This window comes from Cokeromyces recurvatus (assembly GCF_025118155.1).
Source record: "Cokeromyces recurvatus strain NRRL 2243 chromosome Unknown BX663scaffold_19, whole genome shotgun sequence".
Taxonomy (NCBI): Eukaryota; Fungi; Mucoromycota; class Mucoromycetes; order Mucorales; family Mucoraceae; genus Cokeromyces; species Cokeromyces recurvatus.
In genome coordinates this window covers 268,264-283,158 of record NW_026251405.1, presented here as the reverse complement: position 1 = coordinate 283,158, position 14,895 = coordinate 268,264, and the positions used below count along the sequence as shown (strand labels likewise).

Below are 14,895 nucleotides of genomic sequence, written 5' to 3'. Positions count from 1 at the left end.
CAATAGCCCTTTTATTTATTTTGGACTGCTGCAATTAAATTTTGTTGTGATAGATTTTCTTATCATGCATTATTATCTTTTTCTTCTTCTTCTTTATAAATACATAAAAACTATATAATGAAGATTCCTATTATTGACTTTGCTGATTACAATACAAATTCTAAGGAAATTGTACAGAAAGTATTTGATGCATGTAAATCTATTGGATTCTTTTATATCATAAATCATGGTTTCTCTCAGAATGATATTGATAAAGCATTTGAACTGGTATGTATATGCATATATATATAAATGATGCTTTATAATACACTGGTATTATTTTAAACGAATCAACAACTTGATAGAGTAAGCAATTCTTTGATTTGCCCAAGGAAGAAAAAGAGAAATACTCAATAAACCAAGAGAACCATGGTTATTTTAAACTCTATAGTGAAACGTATATAAATATATCGATATTCATATATCTATAAAGACCATGTTCTAATTTAATTAACGTGTATAAACTATTAGTTTAGATCCTCAACATCAAAAACAAGGCGATCATAAAGAGTATGTATCTTTATATACATCATTCTTTCTAATAATAATAATAATGATTCATTTCTTATAAAAAAAAAATAGAGGGTTTAATTTTGTTGGAGATTTTACTAGTATAAAGTTAATGGAATCTTTGCCACAAGTATTTGAAAATCATATCGAGTTTTTGGAACAATTCTCTAGAGTAAATGAAAACAAAAAAAAAAAAGTTCTTCTATAATTATGTTATATATTAAAATTCTACTGCTAGAATTGCCATCAATTGGCTCTTCAAATATTGGAAATATTCGCTATCGCATTAGAAATTCCAATAGAAGAAGGCGGCACATATTTCTTTTCAAATAAACACACCTATCATCATTGCCCACATACTCTTCGTTTTCTCAAATATCCTTCTAGTCGTCATAAAGACGAAGAGCCTGTTGTCTATGCAGGTGCTCACTCTGACTATGGATCTATCACACTCTTGTTTCAAAAGGATGTACCTGGTTTAGAGGTATGGGGGGAAGAGGATCAAGAATGGGTTAAAGCGCCTATCATAAAGGAGGCTATTATGATCAATGTAGGAGATCAAATGGAACTTTGGACAAATGGATTATTCAAATCTAGTCAACATCGTGTCGTATTCTTACCTGAACACCATCACGTCGATCGTTATTCAATACCTTATTTTGTTCATTCACATGATAATGTCGTCTTATCCCCTTTACCTTCACCATGTGTCGATCAAACCACCCAAGATCCTATCACAGCAGGTGAACTTTTACGTAATCGATTAGACGGTACTTATGAACATCGTAATAGGGTTGCAAAAGACCATTCAAAATATGAAACATGAATAAACAAATAAAAAGAAAAAAATAATATTTCGTGCTACTACTTGTTCATTTTTAACAAAAGTTATATTGAGCATGCATGCATGCATATACATTTATGTTTCCTTAGAATGGAGAAAGAACAAGTAGGAATGAATATTAGAAACAAAACGGAATGAAATCCTCCATGTCTCTGTAGTATGTCTAATAATAATAATAATATGGTGTTGTAAACTTTCACACACAAAAAAAAAGGAGCACTTATTATGTATTCAGTATTAAATCAGTAATCAATCTGAGACATACGCACTATTGTAACGTATAATAAAATGTCTTACTAAATAGAAAGTGGCTGGGTATATATTTTTGCCATTTTTTTTTGGTAATTTCCACCAATCATAGTGATTCAATGATCTTTTTTCTTTTGTTTATTATATAAAGTAAGTAGCAGTTATTGATGATAACGTGTTTAATTAAAAGCATCATTATGTACAAAGTATGACTTTCTTTTCTTCTTTATTATAAAAGAAAATAGTATAGAATTCATTGTTTGTTGTCCAGATAGTCTTACTATTGCCCCTTATTTTATTATTATTATGATTAAAGCCCTTTTGCGCAGTTTGAAATCAAAATAGACAGAAAAAAAAAAAAAAAAAAAAAGATTGAGAAGAATAAGCCTCGTTTCTGACTATTATTATTATTTGCACCATTCTATTTTAGCTACTTGTTGTAGTATAAAAGAGAATAACTATCAGCCATCAATGTATTAGCTTTTATATTATTTATTAGAGTTACATAATCGACATCAGTCTTTTTTATTTTCATTATTATTATTTTCATTAACACAATCATTTTTTATGACAAAAAATCAAAGTTTCGTATTAGTACTCTACTTTTACTGTATAACGAGAATCTCCTCTTTCTTTCCGTAAAAGAAAAAAAAAAAAAGAAAAAGGAAAAAACAGAACAATCCTTTTCGGTTAAAAAATCTATTATTTTCATTTCGTAAGCAAAAATCCTTATTTTTTTCCTCTCTAAGAAATAGACTTTATACATACGGGAATTCCATACATTCATACATACATAATTTTTTTTTTCTTTGTCCACACTATTTTTTGATCTGGGTTTAACAAATATGTATATTTGTATATTTAAGCTACCTTTTTGTGTGTGTGTGTGTGTATGTGTTTATCAAAAAATGTTGACGTTGTACACCAATGAAAAAAAGAAACCGTGTATAAATCTATAAAGTATTATTACTCTGCTACTATTTATAATAAACGAAGAAGATCAAGATTACTTTTCCGAATCTTAATTTTTCTTTTCTTTTTTTAAAAAAAAAACCAGCTTTGATTCATAGAGTAATAATCCCATTTCCTTTTCTTCTTTTTGTTTTTATTTTAGTTTCATTCTATATTATTACTATTTATTATATTACTATACATGGCTACTACTGTTATGAATATCGTCAAGTTAAAATAAAAAAGTATTATGGCGTGAGGGGCGAATCCGGATTTCCTTATGAGGAAAAGAAAGAATTACAATGACAAAAAATATATATTATTCGGTTCATCGTTTTAACCGGTTAATTACAATTCATTCGAGTAAATCGAACAAACATTGGTTAGCTGGATAAAAAAAAAAAAAGAACTGAAAATCCCAGTTTATGCAAAAAAAGAAAGAAAGAAAAAAAAAACGGATGTTTATTTACGCTGATATTGTAACATGTATATATATGTAAAAAAAAAAAAAAAAAAAAAAAATCAAATTATTATTTATTTTTCATTTTATATTTTATTCTATTTTATTAACAAATTCATGAAGGCAAAAATTAATTTATATAGTTATCGTCAAAGCAGTAATAGAAGGATTGACACATATCAAATTGCAACCACATCACCTTATGATACAAACTTAAAAAAAGCTAATAAAAAGGAATTATTGCCAATCATAGATGATCGAGAAAATAGATTAAAAGCAGCAGCCTATAGTGTTAACCATAGTCAAGCTTGTTTATTACTTCAAGCGATTCAAATGAATGGAAGACGTAGATTAAGTTCCGAATGTATTTGTAAGTATACCCTATATGCAACTCTTTTTAATATAAATCATGATGGATAATTAACCTTTCCCTTTCCCTTTATATATACACATTTATATACATTTATTTATAGTACAACTTGCTTTATTTGTTGTGAAAGCATGGGAAGCAAAGGCTGACAAAGAAGCAATTGACGGATTAGTTAAATTGATTAATAATCTTTTAAATTCTACTTTATTATGTCCTGATATGCCATTTGATGAAGCACTACGACAATTTTGTCGAAATAATATACCAACTCAATCTGTCTCACCTAGTATCACTTTATTAATTGCAATTGGATATATTGAAAGATTAAAACAAAGATATCATCATATCAAAGGTACAGCAGGATGTGGACAGAGACTTGTGTTAGTTGCTTATATGATGGCTGCTAAATACATGCATGTTAATCTTCGATCTATTATCGACACTACTACTACTTCTACTCCTACTACTTCTACTACTACTTTAATATCAGCAGAAAGATCAACTATCAAAGATACCCTTACAACACAATTACCTCCCATCATACCACCTACTACAAATCACTTACCTCCTTCACCACCTACATCACCAAAATCATTCTCTCAATCTGATCCATTTAAATATCATTATTTCCAGTCTTCAAATCAAAAAGAATCAAAAACTACACAAGAAAGACAATTTCAAATATTACGTATGGAACTCGAATTTTTACATTTTTTAAATTATGATCTTTCATTAACAGATACCTTAAAGCTGATCCACTGGGCACAAAAATTTGATGACGATGATATTTTACCCACACCAATAACTACTACCACTACTACTAATTAATAAATTATCATGTTAATTCTATTATTATTTCCTTTTTACTGAGATTTAATAAATCATATACTTAAAAAAAAAAAAAAAAAAAAAAAAAAAAAAAAAAAAAAAAAAAAAAAAAAAAAGTAAAATCAAAAAAAAAGACTAGTGTGACTAAACTACTCATAATATTAGTGGTAACACTTGTTGATTTTTTTTTTTCAATCAAGAATTACATGTAGTAGTATTACATTTATTTATAAACATAATGACATCTTCTATAATAGTTACTTTTTTTCTTTTTTTTTTTTCGGTTATAAATCCCGATTTTTTTTTATATGGAATAGGTCGGATAATGGTTTATACTCGTTGAAGGAGAAGAAGAACTTGAAGATTATATACAGTCGTTCCAACGCCAAAGGACGGGGGGGTTTTTATTATTTATTTCTTCTAAAAAGCAGTTTTTACGCTTGGTGAAGTAACATTTTATAATGGCTCACCACATAAGCACTTTGTAAAGCAATTTAGCAGAGTGCTGAGCAAGTGCTTGCTGATCTTTAGGAGGAACAAAGTTACAAGCTTCAGTAATTCGAGTAGCCAAATCCTCAGTAGCTTCAAATGAGCTACACTTAATCTTATTTTTGACAATTACTCAAAATTCTCCTATTTGGAGAGGAGGAGGTTAAGCTCAGGGAGAATAAGGAGGGAGGGAGGGAGGGAGAGAGAGAGGGAGGTAGACACTTTTGTACCGCTCTCCTTTGCAACTACCATCCTCGTCAATTTGATTGGATGTATGGATAGGTGCATTATTTATTACGATGTAGTAGCCCTTTAACTTCAGGAAAACAATCCATTTCATTCATGGGAGTTTTTTTTTTTTTTTTTTTTTTCAATAGCATCGAGTAGTTCAATGGCTTTAGTCTTGTCATAATCTTTATGGTAGAACATGCATATTGCACGCTCTCTGCTAATAGTAGTCATTGTTGTTAATGATACCAAGATAACCTGTGATGTTTTAAAGAAAAAAATGGACTGTTTTATGTGCAAAAGATAAGGAAAGAGAAAACAGAAAAGACAAGTCTGTAAAAACTTTGTATAGTTTACTGAAAGAAAAATAATACAAAATTTGTACCTAGAAAAATAATATGGAAAAATGATGAGGGCTATTTATATGCCTTTTTTTTTTTTTTTTTTTTTTTTTTTTTTTTTTTTGCAAGGTAAGTGATATTAATAGAAGTATGATTTGGATAAGTGAATACTGTTATAATAAAGCATTATGTGTAAATGCTGTCAGTGTACATATTGTCTCCGAACAATTCTACAATCAATAAGATATATCTTTATTCTTTTTTCTCCCTGAGTTGTCGCTGTTACGAATAATATACCTAATTTTTATTTCTGGGGTAAGCAACGCGTTAATATTAATTCTCAGTAAAAATGTTCAGCTGCAACAATACCAATTATTTATGAGTTATCATTGTATAAGATCTTATTACATAACAATATTCAACATTATCAATGGATATATGATATGTATGGCTCATAGATGATTATGTAATTGAATACACTAGTCATAATCCTGTTCGAATTATGTATATAATTATTATTAGTGTTCGAATATACTAACAATGACTATTATTAAAACTGAATGTAGAATGAACACTATGCTATGAAGTACAATATGCTAGTTTTATTTGAATAGCCTCTTTATTCTGTAAATAAATGATGGTTTATTTCTATTAACTTAGTTATAAAGACAACTACAATCATAACAACAAGAAGCTAGCTTCAAAAGGTACTATTATTGGTCATTATTTGAGGTTTCTTGAAAAAAAAAACTCCCCATGAATGAAATGGATTGTTTTCCTGAAGTTAAAGGGCTACTACATCGTAATAAATAATGCACCTATCCATACATCCAATCAAATTGACGAGGATGGTAGTTGCAAAGGAGAGCGGTACAAAAGTGTCTACCTCCCTCTCTCTCTCCCTCCCTCCCTCCCTCCTTATTCTCCCTGAGCTTAACCTCCTCCTCTCCAAATAGGAGAATTTTGAGTAATTGTCAAAAATAAGATTAAGTGTAGCTCATTTGAAGCTACTGAGGATTTGGCTACTCGAATTACTGAAGCTTGTAACTTTGTTCCTCCTAAAGATCAGCAAGCACTTGCTCAGCACTCTGCTAAATTGCTTTACAAAGTGCTTATGTGGTGAGCCATTATAAAATGTTACTTCACCAAGCGTAAAAACTGCTTTTTAGAAGAAATAAATAATAAAAACCCCCCCGTCCTCTGGCGTTGGAACGACTGTATGCAGATATTTTATTAATTAAGAAATAATGAAATTATTAACCTTTTTTTTTTAAAAAAAAAATTAATTAAAAAAAAAATATAAATAAATACAGGGATGGTTTTTTTTTTTTTTTTTTTGTAGTAATAGGAGTAGTGATGTTAAATAGAATCATGAAACATGACATGTTTTTCTTCTGAATTAAATGGATTCGTAGTAGTAACAATATGAAAAAAAAAGGAGGAGAAGGGGGGGGATAAGGGCTTCTGTAGTAGAAAAAAAAATGTAAAAGTGAAATAATTAGATTCAAAGCCACTTATATTCATGCATTATATCAAACAAATTGGTGGTCCGGCTATTATTTTTATCATGCGTCCGGAGAAGGGTGTGTACAACAACAAGGCTTCAACAGGAAAAATCAAAACAGGTGTGTGTAAATTTTTATTTATTTTTATGTGTATGCACATTATCGAAGTGAAAAAGGAAATTTATAATTATATGTATACGTAAGAATATATTCATATTTACATACATGTGTGTGTTGTGCATATGCATATACATATATATATATTATTGTGGAGGAGAAGGAAAAGCATTTTTTTTTCATATATATACAAAAAAAATAAGGGGTAGAATTTTTTTTTTCTGGGGAAATTATTGTCGTTGCCATTGATCAACAAGCATACTATCGTTATTATTATTATTATTACTATTCCAATAATCAACATTTGATTTAGTATTGGTTTGTTGTAAATATAACGGTGTTAGTAAATCATCTTCTTCAGAATCATCTTCTGTAGTAGATATCGGTGAATTAGCAGCAGTTATAGGTTGAAGCCAAAGAGGTGGTTCAGTGGGTGGTAGTGGTCTATAATCTGGTGAAGCATATGTAATAGCAGGTAAATTCTTCTCCTCTTGTTGGTTAGGAGAAAATTGTGTGTTTAAATCAAAGTAACGTTTTGTCACGATATGCTATTAAATTAAAGAATGAATATAAATTGTATTTTTTTTTAATAATGATAATAATAATTACTTCTTCAATATCATCTTCTTCTAGTCTACGTTTATTAACATTTATTTGACTTGATAATTTCTGTGTTGCTAACACTATTAATTTGATTAGATCCTTTCACAAAAATTAAATGAAGAAAACTTACAGCTGCCGCCAAATTGATATGCCATTTTAATAAATTGATCCAACTAAGAAAATATAAAAAAAAAAAAAAAAAAAAAAAGAAACAAGAAAAAAAAAGAGTGGAATTTTAATAACTTTGCAATTGCTTTTATACAAGAAAAAATTTTTATTACCGAATCGATTTAAACTAAAACAATCCAAACGACTTTTATAAATACAGTCTTTTTCAAATAATGAATGAGATTAAACAAAAAAAAAAAAAAAAAAAAAAAAAAAAAAAAAAAAAAAAAGCAAATTAGAACTCCTAATAAAAAATAATGAATTTAATTGGCTGTTATTCAAGAAGGAGGAGAACAACAACATGAATCTTTTTTTTCTTTACTTTGAATTCAGACGACGAATTAAAATTACTTTTCAGATGATTTGCTTACCTTTTTCGGATAAAATAAAAAAACTTCTTCAAACACTTCAACAACATTCAAGATTCTATAGTATATAATGAAGCGAAAGCGTGAAAATAATCCAATTGACGATTTAACGATATCAAAAGGAAAGAAGACTTTAACGAGTAAGTATCAAAAAATATACATAGCAAGAGAGTATGTGCCGTACTTTTTTTTTTTTTAAAGATGTGGATCATGATACACCTACTTTGACGACGTTTGTTTCAACTTCACGTGCTTTTACGCCATTTGCTTCTACTACCTCTATATCACTTGCTTGTACAAGTTCTTCTTCTAGTGATTCACCTCATATTTCAAAGAAGATACAAAAAAAAAAACAATAGAAAAAAAGCGTAACTTGATCAACTTTAGAATGGAAATAGCAAGCAATACAGTGGAAGAAACGAATACAGTAAAACATAAAGTAAAACAGTGTAAATGCGGCTCAAACACCCATATAAGAGTAAACAGCAATGCATGCCCCCTAAAAAAGCAAAAAGAACCAACGCACAGTCCAAACGAGAAAAGAGAGATCTTTGTGATCAAATGCTCCCTGAAAAACATCTGTAGAGACGCTAAGCTCATTGATCAAATATCTCTCGTCATGGCACATACAACAAAAGTGATGTGAGTAGGATCGTTGTTTATCATCTACCTTTTTTTTTTTTGAAGCTCTTAATGAAGGGTGAAGAAGTTCTGATTATAAGTCAGAATGATGTCTACTCCATCTTTACCGTCATCACTGGTAAAGGCAAAAAGTCTCCCAGTTATATTCAACAATACTTTATTGAGTTTTGCAATGAATGTGAAATTGATGACACAATCCTACGATCCCTCAAGAGTATTGGATGTTCTTCTATTTTATCCGTTTTATGCAAACAATACTGTGTACTCATACACAACCACGTATGTGAGAACCACGAAAGGAGAACAATTCACTTCTTTATAAAATACTTGTCCGATAAAAACTCTACATTTTTTTTTGCAAGGACTTATCTGTTAACGAAAGAAGATCTCTAGCTAACTATATCTATTCGCTAAAGCTGAAGCAGAAATCCGTATGGCCGCCATTTGTCGAAAAAAAAATCAACATTTTGAAGAGATTGTACAAAAGATGGAGTCATTATGATCTAGCTATCAAGCATTAAGCTGTAACTCAGAAGATCTGTACTCTCAATCACATCAATTCTTTAAATGGCTTTTTTTACCTTCAGTAAAAAAATAAGTGAAAAGGTGTACATGATGGAAGAAAAACCAGCCACCGTTGCTTCCAAGTCCTACATTTATAGGAAGTCAAAAGAACTAACGTTTACTTCAATACTCAATAGAAGAAGCTTCAAATCTTTGCAGGAACAAGTTCTGCAAAGCATTAATTCAAATGTTCCACTTATCCTTGGGCGGAAATTATCCAAAGTCAAGCCTCATTTACCTGCTCTGGAAACGTTTGTCACAAGTGTCAAGTCAAGAATTGCTGATGTAACATTCACACTTGAAAAATATATGGATAAACGTGGCTACCGGTTTTTCACTCTATTACCGATCTATTCATTTGAAACAAAGTCGGTCCAAATAGATGCTATAGCTTTTTGGCGACTAGTGAAGGAATCTAATATTGAAAATTACTCAAAAAGTACTAAAACCGATTCGGATCTATTAGGTTTCTACAACAAACTTTTTGACTATTCTAATCTGGGATTTCGCCCTCGAGAGAGTCTTTCACAAGGAAGAAAGCAGTTCAAGTAAGTCAACTCTTCAGTTGTATTGAAATATAGAAGTATTGGTTTGGTTTAATTTAATTCATTAATCAATGTATAGAAATGTCGTGCTTACTGATGGGTATTCTATTTCTTTTCTTTTTTCTCAAGTGGTAAAGGAAAAAAAAAAAGAAGTTTCTGTAGAAAAACAACCAGCCGACTTTCTTAAAGATATTAAAAACGGCTGTACTGTTTGGTGTCAATACAATCTTCATCGCCGTAGATACATCTGGGAGGCAAAGGACAAGCAGCTTAGGTAAATATTACTATTTATGTGGTTATAATGATGCAACGTTTATACGAAATCAGCATCAGAAGCAACACATGGCTGAATATTCGAAAATATCAAACCTGAGCTCATTGAAGACATCAAATATCAAAGATTTTATTAAAGCATGCAAAAAAAGACTCACGTTATATGACGATATTAAAAAGTATTATAACAAGAATAATTGGTAAGTGTTTAGACACTATAATAGTTTACTTGTTCACTTACAAAAGAGAAACTTTATAGGAAGTTCAAACTGAAATTCCAATATTACATGAAGAAACAAAAAGGTGTGCATGAGATTTGCAAGAGGTTCGTCTATAACAGCAGCAAATATCATCAGAAGTCATCTACTGGTGTAAAGCCGGTTATTAATAATGTAAGCAGATTCTATCCACCTACCCCGACCGACCATAAAGAAAGGCCAGTAAAAACGATCATTGCTTTGGGAGATGGTGTGGTTTAATACTAGTTCACGAGGCAACAGGTTGTCACCGGTCAGAACTATTACAAAAGCGTTGAAGAGGTATTGTGGACAGCAGTTAGAAGTAGTAATGGTTAATGAACACCTCACTAGCTAAATCTGCAACAAGTGCAAGATCAGAAATGTCAAGAATGTGGTGACCAAAAAATCAAAGCGAAGAGTACACACACTATTACAGTGTCAACAAAACACTTGTAATATTGTGTGAAATCGTGACATTATGGCAACTCATAACATCTTGGACTTGTTTTTATTTTGCTTTGAAAAATAATAATCAGCGTCTCAGCCAATTCAAGCGTAAAGACGTAACCACTGATGAACCATCCCCGTGTGACTGATACGACTCTCTCATACGTTCGTACAGCGTAAGTTCTATATCTTTTTTTTTCCAACAGTCTTTACATTTTTAAAAGTATGAATGATTTCTTGTTGGAAACTCGTCTAAAGCTAACTTTTTTTATCTGAATTTCCTTTTTTATTTCATCCGAAAAAGGTAAATAAATCATCTGAAAAGTAATTTTAATTCGTCGTCTGAATTCAAAGTGAAAAACTGCATTCGACTTTCTCCCTTGCGGTTTTCAAATAGCCAATTAAATAACTTTTCTCGATTTAGAAGTTCTAAATTCATTTGTTTAAGGATATGTTTTGCAAAAAAAAAAAAAAAAAAAAAAAAAAAAAAAAAAAAAAAAAAAAAAATTACATGGATGAAATGAATAGTCGTCTCACAGTTTGGCTATTTCTATTAGGAATTGTCTAAAGCGTAGTAGCATTTTTCTTTCTCAGCAGCAACATTTTGTTATCTTTGTTTTAAGAATAGTAACAAGTTGACTATTATTACAATAACTTGAATTTAAAATACATACTATATTAAACCAAGCAGTTTCTTTTTTATAGACACTTTGATGTATCTATTCAGGTCTTTGTAGAAAAGAAAAAAAAAACAGTAGAATGTTGTGATTTGCAATAATAGAGCAGTGAAACAGTTTTATAGTATCATGCTTTATTATTATCATCATCCTGTTCTTTTATCAAGATAAAAGGTGAATTTCTTCTTTTCCAAACTTGTTCAAATAAACGTCTTCTACAATCTGCATGATAACGATTTCCTCTTTCACAATCACATTCACCCATTCCTTTCATAAATTGACAAACATATTTTCGTGTACTCATCCAAATCATGGGTACTTCATGTTGTATATCATATTTTACTTTCAACTCAAGAAATAAGTTCTTTAGTGCCATTTTATGTTTATCATAACGAATTGCACTCCCATTAACAAAATCAACATGGGTAAAGACAAAAAGTATATTCTTCCAAAACTCTTGATCATGAGAAGGAATCAATTCATAAAGTATTTCAATGCATTTGCATATTGTATCTGCACTAATAATAATAATAATAGAATAGAATAAAAGCAAAATGAGTTAGATGGCAGATTATTGATTCGTCTTTTTTTTTTTTTTTTCTTCCTTCCTTCCTTTACTTTGTAGTGATCTTGAAGACCATTAAGAAACAATGTATTCCTCCTTTATGAATAGCAGTATTGACTATAGTTTGATGAATAATATTAAAAAATTCAACATCTCTCTTTTGTGAATCACCAAATCCTGGAGTATCTATAACATGGATTTGACAACCAAATTCTTTTCTATCTTGCATATAAGGATGAAGTGGTGACCAAAAGCCGGTATATGTTTCGATATCTTTTGTTTGAGACTAGTATTGCGTATTTATTATCTATATCTAACAACTAAAAGTACACATATACCTACCTTTGTAGATTGCTTTTGTTTAAATGCTTCAAATCCTATTAAATCATTAAGTAAACTTGATTTACCTTCACCCGTTTTCCCTAAAGCAATTAAATTTAAAGGCTTCTTTTTATTATTTATTAAACGGGCAGCAACCATGATTGGATCTTGATCATGTTCATAGCTATAAAAGGGACTATTCTCTTTTTATTATTTAAAGACATAATCACCACAAGGCTGCTGGTGGTGGGAACATGTGTGTTATTTTTTTCACTTTTTTTTACTACGATTATTATGCTACACAAAAAAAAAGGCAAGTAGTCAAACCAATCATCAATGGTAAAGACAAAGCATAAGAAGATGACTGTTTTTCACATCATCATAAACTGCCCCTTCCCTCTCCTATAAATAATATAAAAGAATAGCAGTTTATCATCATCTTGTGTCTACTATTTTTAAATAATATAAAAATGCATAAAAAAAGACATACTACAGAGGAGGGGGTGGGGGTTTATAATTAACCAATCAAATTTAAAGAAGGGAAAAATACAAAAGTCTATTATCCACATTTTCATATGAGTGATCGTTCCGGGCTTCTCCGTGTGACTATTTACATCTATCTATCTAAATGTGTAAATGTATAAATATACATGCATATACATCTATATAAATATATTATTACTTTTTGGACATCTGCTTTACATGACCTTCCTTCCTGCTTTGTCTTTCTTTCTATTCTTTCTCCCACTAACTTGTTGAAAAAAAAAAAAAAAAACTTATACTTGTACATACATACCCACACACACATATTTATATACTTTCTTTCTCTCTCTCTCTCTTTTCTTTTTCTTTTATATATTTATGTTTTTTACAAGACTAAAACAAAGAAATCAACTATAAATAGTGCAAGAAATAAAGCCAAAAAAATGTCTTCAGTCATCTGGTCTAAAAAACGAACAAATAATTTACGATCTGCACCATGTACCATATTCTCTGCTACAACACTTTCACCTAGACAAATAGCCAATAAAGCGTATACATTAGGATGCAAGAAATTAGATCGAGACAATAAACAAAGTAAACCAAAATATCATGTTCGAGAACGTCTATTGCTTTGTAACACAATAGCCAAGGCTGAAGAAACATTAAATCAACGCACAAGACGTACAAATAGACGTGTTTTGGCAGCTGAAGATGAAGAAGAAAACTCAAGTGATGAATTTTCTATTAAAAAGAATAAATATCATCACGAACATCTATCTCCTTTAAGGTCTATAACTAAAGAAGAAGAAGAAGACGACGACGACGACAACGACAACGACGACATGATTGCTGAAATTAAATTGATCAAAGAAGAAGATCAAGAAGATATGAATAATACTACGTCTATTATAACAGCATCATCATCAACAACAACAACTATCATAGCATCTAATACTGCATCATCATCATCATCAACTACTACTACTATTAACAATCTTGCATCTTCCTCTAATAATAATAACTTTTTCCCTCTGGATTGTAGAAGAGTAACTATTTCACCCAATAACTGCAAAATAGTTACTTCTCCTATTCCAACCATCATTTAATAAATATATATATAATTATAGTGTGTATAGTTCTCTCTCAAATAATAATAATAATAATAATAATAAAAGGAAACTTCTTCTTTTTTTTCTCACGGTATGAAATCTTCGGGTGATGTCGTATTTACTGCTACTACTACTACTACTTTCGTGTTGTGAACCAAGCTAATCCAAAACAATAATAAACATACAACAACGCAATATGCCATGACTCTATTATCTAATTTATTCCTATCTACAGCAGTAATAGTTTATATATGTAAAGAAGAAGCGAGAAGAATCTTTACCTAAATAATAGTAGTAGTAAGGCGAGATGAGGGAATATTATGAATAATTTTCTGTATATAGAGAGTTACCTGTCGTTGCTATGTGGCTATCAATAAAAAAAAAAAAGTGATACAAGTACAATGACAAAGTTCCTAATAATTATTCTAGATAGTGTCTATTATAGAAAGTAATTCGATCTTAGTTAAATAAAAAGTCATTATGAAATAATAAAGATGACTTTTTGGTGGGTTTTAGACAATAAGCTTGTACAAGGGTGATTCTTCTAGATCAAGAAAAACACGTTATTATTACTATTTATTTAGTTGTGTTCTTTTTATATATACATATATGACATACTAATAGCCTATTACTACTACTACTACTGCTATTAAGTTTTCTTTGAATGTGCTGTGGACCTTGGAAGTAAAGGAAGGAAAAAAAAAAAAGACCCCTTCCTCCTCTTTCCCTTCTAGTATTTCTGAATGAAGCTTATTATGCTTTAAATAATAATGTATAGCAATTCTGTCTTTCTAATAACAATAATATATTTATTAAATCAACTGCAATTGAAATCTTAACAGTTATATTAACTCTAAAGCCATCTTTTGCTGTTTACAGTAGTATTAGTAGTAGTAGTAGTCATAGTAAATATCGTGAGTATATTTTACTTTTACCAAACTATTATTTACCTATTATATA

General features: G+C 29.9%; 12 protein-coding genes across 12 annotated transcripts; 7 read left to right on the top strand and 5 right to left on the bottom strand.

Moving 5' to 3' along the window:
• Positions 1–28: 28 nt before the first annotated feature.
• Positions 29–1,568, top strand: BX663DRAFT_515194 (uncharacterized protein). Its single transcript, XM_051528399.1, has 5 exons — positions 29–267; positions 345–436; positions 511–549; positions 622–721; positions 788–1,568. Exons 1-5 carry the CDS (start codon positions 118–120, stop codon positions 1,373–1,375), a joined length of 969 nt encoding a protein of 322 aa, XP_051381168.1. The 5' UTR covers positions 29–117; the 3' UTR covers positions 1,376–1,568.
• A 1,602-nt stretch (positions 1,569–3,170) lies between these two features.
• On the top strand, positions 3,171–4,251 carry BX663DRAFT_487763 (uncharacterized protein; the record flags this gene model as incomplete). Its single annotated transcript, XM_051524774.1, has 2 exons — positions 3,171–3,423; positions 3,527–4,251. 2 exons carry the CDS (start codon positions 3,171–3,173, stop codon positions 4,249–4,251), a joined length of 978 nt encoding a protein of 325 aa, XP_051381167.1.
• A 466-nt stretch (positions 4,252–4,717) lies between these two features.
• On the bottom strand, positions 4,718–4,870 carry BX663DRAFT_437758 (uncharacterized protein; the record flags this gene model as incomplete). The annotated part of the gene is made up of 1 exon (XM_051523245.1): positions 4,718–4,870. A coding segment is annotated over one exon (153 nt), but the record flags the coding sequence as incomplete, so codon positions are not given.
• Positions 4,754–5,110, bottom strand: BX663DRAFT_515188 (uncharacterized protein). Its single transcript, XM_051528398.1, has one exon. It carries the CDS (start codon positions 5,078–5,080, stop codon positions 4,910–4,912), a length of 171 nt encoding a protein of 56 aa, XP_051381165.1. The 5' UTR covers positions 5,081–5,110; the 3' UTR covers positions 4,754–4,909.
• BX663DRAFT_572487 (uncharacterized protein) lies at positions 4,910–5,310 on the bottom strand (the record flags this gene model as incomplete). The annotated part of the gene is made up of 1 exon (XM_051532135.1): positions 4,910–5,310. A coding segment is annotated over one exon (234 nt), but the record flags the coding sequence as incomplete, so codon positions are not given.
• A 598-nt stretch (positions 5,311–5,908) lies between these two features.
• Positions 5,909–6,396, top strand: BX663DRAFT_515186 (uncharacterized protein). The gene has a single exon (XM_051528397.1). It carries the CDS (start codon positions 6,070–6,072, stop codon positions 6,238–6,240), a length of 171 nt encoding a protein of 56 aa, XP_051381163.1. The 5' UTR covers positions 5,909–6,069; the 3' UTR covers positions 6,241–6,396.
• On the top strand, positions 6,280–6,432 carry BX663DRAFT_438014 (uncharacterized protein; the record flags this gene model as incomplete). Its single annotated transcript, XM_051523259.1, has 1 exon — positions 6,280–6,432. A coding segment is annotated over one exon (153 nt), but the record flags the coding sequence as incomplete, so codon positions are not given.
• Positions 6,433–6,662: 230 nt separating this feature from the next.
• On the bottom strand, positions 6,663–7,730 carry BX663DRAFT_515182 (uncharacterized protein). Its single transcript, XM_051528396.1, has 3 exons — positions 7,665–7,730; positions 7,541–7,614; positions 6,663–7,479 (listed from the first exon to the last, which is right to left on the bottom strand). Exons 1-3 carry the CDS (start codon positions 7,687–7,689, stop codon positions 7,162–7,164), a joined length of 417 nt encoding a protein of 138 aa, XP_051381161.1. The 5' UTR covers positions 7,690–7,730; the 3' UTR covers positions 6,663–7,161.
• A 344-nt stretch (positions 7,731–8,074) lies between these two features.
• BX663DRAFT_562505 (uncharacterized protein) lies at positions 8,075–9,708 on the top strand. The gene is made up of 5 exons (XM_051531974.1): positions 8,075–8,210; positions 8,272–8,370; positions 8,430–8,509; positions 8,758–8,926; positions 9,129–9,708. The coding sequence occupies exons 1-5, from the start codon at positions 8,141–8,143 to the stop codon at positions 9,212–9,214; spliced, it is 504 nt and encodes a 167-aa protein (XP_051381160.1). The 5' UTR covers positions 8,075–8,140; the 3' UTR covers positions 9,215–9,708.
• On the top strand, positions 9,328–10,573 carry BX663DRAFT_553411 (uncharacterized protein; the record flags this gene model as incomplete). The annotated part of the gene is made up of 4 exons (XM_051531446.1): positions 9,328–9,824; positions 9,901–9,952; positions 10,011–10,294; positions 10,354–10,573. 4 exons carry the CDS (start codon positions 9,328–9,330, stop codon positions 10,571–10,573), a joined length of 1,053 nt encoding a protein of 350 aa, XP_051381159.1.
• A 1,011-nt stretch (positions 10,574–11,584) lies between these two features.
• Positions 11,585–12,502, bottom strand: BX663DRAFT_487760 (uncharacterized protein; the record flags this gene model as incomplete). Its single annotated transcript, XM_051524773.1, has 4 exons — positions 11,585–11,975; positions 12,076–12,308; positions 12,365–12,399; positions 12,430–12,502. The coding sequence occupies 4 exons, from the start codon at positions 12,500–12,502 to the stop codon at positions 11,585–11,587; spliced, it is 732 nt and encodes a 243-aa protein (XP_051381158.1).
• Positions 12,503–12,622: 120 nt separating this feature from the next.
• BX663DRAFT_114964 (uncharacterized protein) lies at positions 12,623–14,163 on the top strand. Its single transcript, XM_051521503.1, has one exon. It carries the CDS (start codon positions 12,994–12,996, stop codon positions 13,930–13,932), a length of 939 nt encoding a protein of 312 aa, XP_051381157.1. The 5' UTR covers positions 12,623–12,993; the 3' UTR covers positions 13,933–14,163.
• Positions 14,164–14,895: the final 732 nt, after the last annotated feature.

Excerpts from the sequence above, each read along its gene's own strand:
- BX663DRAFT_515194 (XM_051528399.1), top strand. The coding sequence starts at position 118 with ATGAAGATTCCTATTATTGACTTTGCTGATTACAATACAAATTCTAAG. Across the intron at positions 268-344 it reads TTGATAAAGCATTTGAACTG|AGTAAGCAATTCTTTGATTT; the intron begins GTATGTATATGC and ends ACAACTTGATAG. Across the intron at positions 722-787 it reads TTTTGGAACAATTCTCTAGA|AATTGCCATCAATTGGCTCT; the intron begins GTAAATGAAAAC and ends TTCTACTGCTAG.
- BX663DRAFT_515188 (XM_051528398.1), bottom strand. The coding sequence starts at position 5,080 with ATGAAATGGATTGTTTTCCTGAAGTTAAAGGGCTACTACATCGTAATA.
- BX663DRAFT_515186 (XM_051528397.1), top strand. The coding sequence starts at position 6,070 with ATGAAATGGATTGTTTTCCTGAAGTTAAAGGGCTACTACATCGTAATA.
- BX663DRAFT_515182 (XM_051528396.1), bottom strand. The coding sequence starts at position 7,689 with ATGGCATATCAATTTGGCGGCAGCT. Across the intron at positions 7,615-7,664 it reads ATATCAATTTGGCGGCAGCT|TGTTAGCAACACAGAAATTA; the intron begins GTAAGTTTTCTT and ends TCAAATTAATAG. Across the intron at positions 7,480-7,540 it reads AAGAAGATGATATTGAAGAA|CATATCGTGACAAAACGTTA; the intron begins GTAATTATTATT and ends TTAATTTAATAG.
- BX663DRAFT_562505 (XM_051531974.1), top strand. The coding sequence starts at position 8,141 with ATGAAGCGAAAGCGTGAAAATAATCCAATTGACGATTTAACGATATCA. Across the intron at positions 8,371-8,429 it reads TATATCACTTGCTTGTACAA|AAAAAAAGCGTAACTTGATC; the intron begins GTTCTTCTTCTA and ends AAAAAACAATAG. Across the intron at positions 8,510-8,757 it reads CGAATACAGTAAAACATAAA|CTCTTAATGAAGGGTGAAGA; the intron begins GTAAAACAGTGT and ends TTTTTTTTGAAG.
- BX663DRAFT_114964 (XM_051521503.1), top strand. The coding sequence starts at position 12,994 with ATGCATATACATCTATATAAATATATTATTACTTTTTGGACATCTGCT.